The sequence below is a fragment of the Gigantopelta aegis genome, chromosome 6 (genome assembly GCF_016097555.1).
Source record: "Gigantopelta aegis isolate Gae_Host chromosome 6, Gae_host_genome, whole genome shotgun sequence".
In the NCBI taxonomy this organism is placed as follows: domain Eukaryota; kingdom Metazoa; phylum Mollusca; class Gastropoda; order Neomphalida; family Peltospiridae; genus Gigantopelta; species Gigantopelta aegis.
The window spans coordinates 95,383,070-95,390,473 of NC_054704.1; the positions used below are offsets into that span (position 1 = coordinate 95,383,070).

A 7,404-nucleotide genomic window follows, 5' to 3' on the forward strand; every position below is an offset into this window, starting at 1 on the left:
ATACACACTACACATTGTGTCCATGCATATACACAAACACACACATACAAAGCAAGACACATTATATACACATAAAAAGAAAAGAAAAGAAAGAAATGTTTCATTTAATGATGCACTCAAATTTTATTTACAGTTATATGGCGTCAGACATATAGTTAAACACAGATATTGAGAGAGGAAACCCGCTGTCGCCACTTCATTAGCTACTCTTTGATTAGCAGCATACATCACAACACCACTAGAGCAAGGGGCCTTTTATATGCACCATCCCAGACAGGGTAGTACATACCACAGCCTTTGATATACCAGTCATTGTGCACTGGCTGGAACGACAAATAGCCCAGCGGGCACACTGATGGAGATCGATCCCACACTGACCACACATCAAGTGAGCGCCCTACCACTGGACTACGTCCTGTCCCATATACACATATAAAGACATACATACATGTGTAACATGGGTAAAGGCTACGAATCATGCTTTCAAGTTATGCCAGTTAGCACTTCACGGAGTCACGTGACTTAGCTCTTGGAGTCAACAGGCGTTTTGGCAAGCGATGGGAAAAACACAACTTTTTATTGCGAATATATTAAAAACGGGGGCTGTAACAAAAGAATCACTGGTACGTACTCCTAGAGATTGGAATGTATAAAGCACAACCTTCAGCAATGTTAATCAGGTGGGGATAAAAACCAGATTAGGTTTCTTCACCTTGTAGAATACTACACAAATGTGTTTTTTTGGGGGGAGGGGTCCAAAATATGGCAGGTAGCCCAAAAATGTGGTAAGCTGCCTGCTTTGTTACAATCTCACGTGCACATTTGTTTTTTAATAAAGCCACAATTTACAGGCCCATAGGAACCATATCTGGAGTGGGGGAGTCGGGGGGGGGGGGGGGACAACCTCTAATAGAGGGTCACACCCTTCACGTTGGGGTGGGTGGTACAAGCCTTTTTTTTACTTTTTAATTATATAGAGCAGGAAAAAAACAACCCAGCACTGGCCCCCACATCCCACTGGTTCCTACTGGCCTGTTATTAAAAATCTGAAATGTTATGTTTGAGGCAAATTATTATGAATGTAATAAAACGTGGTGTAGATCAATCTTTCAGTCATGTAGATCTTTATTTTCTGGGTTTTCTTGACCATCTTGATTTCCTTCTTCCCGGAGAACAGAGGCCAATATCTTTACAGCCTGTTAAGAAAGAAAAGAAATCATTCCTGAAAAGACAGGTTTCAAATTTGTTTAGTTTAACTATACAACACTAAAGTACAATGATTAATTAAGTATTGGACATGGATGTCAAACATTTGGTAATTCTGACATATAGTCTTAGAGAGAAAACCCACTATATTTTTCCATCAGTAGCAAAGGGATCTTTTATATCTACTATCCCACAGACAGGATAGCACATACCACAGCCTTTGATATACATGTACCAGTCATGGTACACTGGCTGGAATGAGAAATAGCCCAATGAGCCCACCAACAGGGATCGATCCTAGACCAACTGTGCATCAAGCTAGTGATTTACCACTGGGCTAACTGTCCGATCCCTGTGACACAAAAGTGTAGTATTCTATTTCTTACATATCCTGAAAAAACAAACAAAAATAGATTGAACAGAAATTTAAACATCTTAAAGAGTTTTATACTAAACCCACCGTTTCCATGTCTTGGTCGTCGATCAGGGAGTATGACATTCTGATATATTCACACGGTTTTCCCTCTTTCATGAAGAATGCCCCATCAGTGAATGTAGCACCTTTCTCATGCGCTTTCCTGATAACTTCAGTGCTGTTACTGGAACCAAGCATGCGAAGCCATAGAAATATTCCACCATGAGGGACCCGCCATTCTGCCAGACCTAGAGAAAAAACCCCAAGTATATACAAATTATTATTTATTATTAAAATGAAAATTAATTATGTAAAAACAGTGTAAAGACTAAAACGTTGTGAAAATACAAATATTATAGTCAACTTTTTAAAAAACTACATCTAATAGGTATCTTGTGACACTTCATTTTGAAAAATAGAAAAAATATGGACTTCTCCAAATAGGTAGGCACATAAAACGTTTGATATACTACCGGTAGTTATTAGCACCAATTGCTTAAATATTACAACTCACTCGTTTCATGCTCACATTCAGTTAAAGTTGAAGCATGCTGAAAGGAGCACATACTTCAGCCTCTATGCTGTGTATTCATAAACAAAAGGTGGATCGCTAGGAAGGGAGATCAGTATAGTGATCTTACTGGTTCAAGCATGCACACATACACACCCACCTACAGTAAGCTAGTTTCTCACATCTGTAGGCTACATGTACAAACCGTTTCTGTTGTCAAGCAATGCATTTGAAGCTACCACAAACACCAGGGCCCAGTTGTTCAACAATTAATTAGCTTATAACCACTAACAAGTGGACAACAGAAATGTTCATAAACCAAGGATTGAATCAGTACAAATAATAACTGAAGACATAATGTTGAAGTTTGATTTAGAACAATCAAAGATATCCATACATAAACACTATTTCTCGTTCCAGCCAGTGCTTCACAACTGGTGTAACAAAGGCTGTGGTATGTACTATCCTGTCTGTGGGATGGTGCATATAAAGATCCCTTGCTGCTAATCGAAAAGAGTAGCCCTTGAAGTGGCGACAGCAGGTTTCCTCTCTCAATATCTGAGTGGTCCTTAACAATATGTCCGATGTTATATAACCGTAAATAAAATGTGTTGAGTAAAATATTTCCTTTCTTCCATACATAATCAATACTAAAGCTGCAATTATAATAATTGGATGAAAAATATTAGACTAACCCAGAATTAATTTAACTTTCCTCTGAACAACTTGGCAAGGAGAATTAGAAACACACTGGCATGCCAAGTTGATAATTTCAGCAAGAAGTGTTAAGTAGTGTGTAATTTAATGGTAGAAAAGCTGCAATAGCCAAAAATATTTTATAACTAGGATCAGTGTCGTTAAAGCGGCGTTCACATTATGCAATTTGTCGCACCAACTAATCGCATGCATTTTGTTGTAGCAACTTGAATCGTGTATGTCGAATGACATTACGTCATGAGATTCCATGACGTCAAACAAATTTCCACTGAAATAAAGAAAACATGACAATTTACTGATGGTATTATGTAAGAAAACAATTACCGACCACATCTGGACAATAATAGGTTTTATGACTGTGATGTAACACAACTGAACAACTTTAACGTGATTTGATTGGCTGAGAGCTTAAGATTCGTCATGAGAAGTACGACTCTGACACGACTTGTTGTATAAGACTAATGTTCCGATTTAGGTGTTCTCACAGTATGATTTGATTGCATGCAACAAGTCGGTGCGACTAATCACATAAATACAATGCCCCTTAAAGCGAATAGCTTAACCACAATTACCTGTAAGGTGCTTCTTAGTAAGTTTTAGAGCTTTCTCACATCTTTCCTGGTAGAAGTCCGACACAGTATCTCCATGTGCCATGAACCCCTCATAGTGCATCTGCTGCAACACTTTTAAAATCATTATCTACAAACAAAAGGTTTAGAGCACATTGATTTATTAATCATCAGCTATAGGATGTCAAACAGTTGGTAATTTTGACATATAGTCTTAGAGAGGAAAACCGCTACATTTTTCCATTAGTAGCAAGGGAGACAGGATAGCACATATAACAGCCTTTGATATACCAATCGTGGTGCACTGGCTGGAACAAGAAACATAACAAACAAACATACAGTAGAATCTCGTTGGCTCGACCTTGGAAGGGTCGTACACACCACAACTATCGAACCAAAAACAAAGTCCTGAGTATTTTGTTCGGTAAACCCTTATATTAACTGACGATGGGTCGAATGCGCCCAGGGTCGATTATAAGCCTTCGCTCGAACTAAATCATCAGTCCTGACTGTGTTATTATCTATATTTTCCTCGAACTGGTGATCCATCAAATAACAAATGGAAAAACCACTGAAAAGGACTAACAATCGCTGCGCTTGCGCAGTTGGTGATTACAACCTTTAGATTAATTATTTAGGCAGAACGAGCTATAGATGAATCGGAGAATCGCAACAATAGCCATGCAATCCTTTCTTTACCATACTTGTCATGTTGTTTGTTAATCGGCTATCAGTAATGATCTTTTAAGTACAGCTAGTGTTACGGTACCTGTTAGATGAACTGTGATACCAATCAAACAATTAGTGCACAAAATGACCTCAGTGTGAAGTGCTACTTTGAACACATCTACAAGACCAGTTTTAAATGAAACAATGGGTGAGTTAATCAAATGTCATCACTTCAGCAACCACACATTTAATTAATACCAACAAGGGCTTCTGCATCACACAATCGGAGTAATTTCTAATAAATTCTTTCACACCTTAATGAAATGTTAAAGTTTGCAGTTACCAAAATAATATGTATGTAATTCAACTTTCTAACTGATGTTACGGAAATATCCGATGTTGACTGAATGGTTCAGTCGAACTACCCGATGGGTCGAACACTTTCTCGAGCACCGACAGGGTTCGAGCCAACGGGAGTCAACTGTACTTGTAAATGACAAAGACTGCCAGTGGTATATTACCGTATGCAGCTTATGTGACACCACTCTCACTTAAGTGACCCAATTATATCTGATATCAAAAAATATTTTTGTTTAACGACACCACTAGAGCACATTGGTTAGTTAATCATCGGTTAGTGGATGTCAAACAGTTGGTAATTCCAACACAAAATCATCAGAGGAAACCAGCTACACTTTTTCATTAGCAGCAAGGGATGTTTTATATGCACTTTTATACAGACAGGAAAGAAAATACCATGGCCTTTGACCAGTTGTGGTGAACTGGTTGGAATGAGAAAAAACCCAATCAGTTGAATGGATCCACTGAGGTGGTTCGATCCTGCGATGCAAGACCTCAGGCGAGCACTCCAACAGACTGAACTAAATCCCACTCCTATCTAACATCAAATCTCTGACTAATGGTAAATGTATTTGGTTCTCTAAAACAATGAAGGGCGGGATGTAGCCCAGTGGTACAGTGCGGTCGGTGTGGGATCGATCCCCATTGGTGGTCCCATTAGGCTATTTCTCGTTCCAGCCAGTGCACCACAACTGGTACATCAAAGGCCGTGGTATGTACTATTCTGTCTGAGGGATGGTGCATATAAAAGATCCCTTGCTGCTAATCGAAAAGAGTAGCTCATGAAGTGGTGACAGCAGGTTTCCTCTCTCAATATCTGTGTGGTCCTCTACCATATGTCTGACGCCATATAACCGTAAAATAAAATGTGTTGATTGCATCATTAAATAAAACATTTCTTTCTTTCTTTCTTTCTAAAATAATGAAGAGTATTTTTGGATAAAGCTTCATTTCTTCATTTAAATATTAATGTTGTCGCATCTAGTTTTGTATGGAATTAAACCAACTCAAAATGTTCAAATTTTATTTGGCAATGAGTTTGGATTTTCTAATTTTACCTGTGCCAGGTTTCCACCATGGACTGAGGAAACCTCCATATGAAGCTTAACTCTTTCAAGAATTTGTTTTGGCCCAGTCATAAAGCCCAGTCTGATTCTGGAATAAAATCAACACCTTAAAGATACATTTTCAACATTTAAAGAGCCATATTTTAAACACAAAATAATAATACTTTTTTTTTTCTTCTTTTTTTGGGGGGGTACATCATTCGAACATATAACATTTACATAATTAACTCAAGAATATCAAAATTCTAACATGTTGCAACTTAGCGTAAACAGCAGTTTCCTAAAGAATCTTTGGTGAACTATATAAAATAAATAAAACAAATTCATCACATATTCATTGAAATAGCAGCCAGTTCTTTTCAATATGGAGATGCAAGTTAAATTCAAATTATGATGTTATATGTTAATCTGTCGGTCACTCTCACTGCAGTTTGCAATATTATAAATGAAAAAAATAGTACTAAATGAAATTATCAAGGTATCATGTACATTTTACAAGAAAAATAAATAAATATCTTTGGTCGTTATGAAATTTGTCCCTAACAACACAATACATGTAATCTGAATCACAAAACCACTAAAAGTAATCAAAACTTTATCTCTGAACAAGTCTAAAGGTAATTTTCATAAGGTCATGAAAACTGCTCCCAAGAAACACATATATGTATTTAACATTTAAATGCAGAATAACTAGTTAATGACGTCCGATATCTGCTTTATCCCGTGAAGGTAAGAATGGGGAATTTCGCGAGGCTCTACTGAGCCAAATTTCTCATTTGGTGTATCCGACGTCATTAATTAGTTATTATCTTTATCCTGCAGACCATAAGAATTAAGGGGAAAAGCTATTATTTCTGTTATTTCAGCCGCATTGTAGATCAGCTAGAGGTCAAATGAGTTATTTTGTAATGTAGCTATGCATGTGACGTCACAAGAGTGATGTCAAAAGTCACATCATCATATTCTGTCAATAGAAACAGTGATTGCAGGATAAAAGGCAATATTTGCCAAATAGTGTACAGCAGTTCGTATCAAGGTAATGAAACATTACAGTTTATTGCTGCAGCACTAACATGTGGCATACATACCCAGCTGATAAAATCTTTGAAAATGTATCAAGGCGAATTACTCTGCCATCTGTATCCAGAGAGAGAAAACTTGGAACTCTTGGCTGAAATACATAAATACTAGTATACTGAACTCCAATGAAAATGCACAAGTCAGATTAGTAGTTGTACAAAAGATATCAGATAAAAAATAATACATTTATTTGATTTTATATAACTGGATGTATTCTGGTAGGCACTACATAACTAAAACATTGTACACAAGGGTTAGGGTTATTGTGCATTTTAAATGAATTTCACATATGCAAAAGCAATAACAAGTGAAAATTGGGTGATGCGTTTTCAATGGAGATGAGTATATAATTCAGGTCATTCCTAAATGTATAGCTCTGTGTCTATCCCTTACCCCCACCCATTTTTTTTAAAGACAGAAATAAAGACCTTTTTTGAGGGGGAGTGGACATTACAGACATACATGATGATGAGATGAATGAATGGTGAAGCCGCAGTATTTCCATTTTGGTACAGGACTACTTGACAGGTCCATGCTCCACGCTTGCTGTCAGTTGAGCTATCTCGGTATCACCCGAGTCCGGAGTACACAGAACCTGCAGTGTATGGTGGGTAATCATCCCCCATGTGGGGTTATATGCTCGGGAGAGACATTCATAATTACACCCGTGAAGTGGGTGAAACTTGGTGTATGGAGACATATACCTCCCCATTAGGTTGGAGTCTGTGCTGGAATGAAGAATCCCCCATTGCCTCAGGTGGGATTTGAACCCAGTACCTACCAGCCTTAAGTAAAGTTACACTACACCAT

At 37.7% G+C, this 7,404-nt stretch overlaps 1 protein-coding gene across 1 annotated transcript; it reads right to left on the minus strand.

Moving 5' to 3' along the window:
* Nucleotides 1–333: 333 nt before the first annotated feature.
* On the minus strand, nt 334–6,758 carry LOC121374169 (kynurenine/alpha-aminoadipate aminotransferase, mitochondrial-like). Its single transcript, XM_041501140.1, has 5 exons — nt 6,603–6,758; nt 5,506–5,602; nt 3,422–3,548; nt 1,667–1,869; nt 334–1,196 (listed from the first exon to the last, which is right to left on the minus strand). The coding sequence occupies exons 2-5, from the start codon at nt 5,584–5,586 to the stop codon at nt 1,110–1,112; spliced, it is 498 nt and encodes a 165-aa protein (XP_041357074.1). The 5' UTR covers nt 5,587–5,602; nt 6,603–6,758; the 3' UTR covers nt 334–1,109.
* Between the last annotated feature and the right edge of the window lie 646 nt (nt 6,759–7,404).

Bases quoted from the DNA above. Each gene is read 5' to 3' on its own strand.
- LOC121374169 (XM_041501140.1), bottom strand. From the start codon at position 5,586: ATGACTGGGCCAAAACAAATTCTTGAAAGAGTTAAGCTTCATATGGAG. The intron at 3,549-5,505 runs GTAAAATTAGAA...TTTTGTTTGTAG, and splicing joins ATGGTGGAAACCTGGCACAG to ATAATGATTTTAAAAGTGTT. The intron at 1,197-1,666 runs GTGGGTTTAGTA...CTTTCTTAACAG, and splicing joins ACGACCAAGACATGGAAACG to GCTGTAAAGATATTGGCCTC.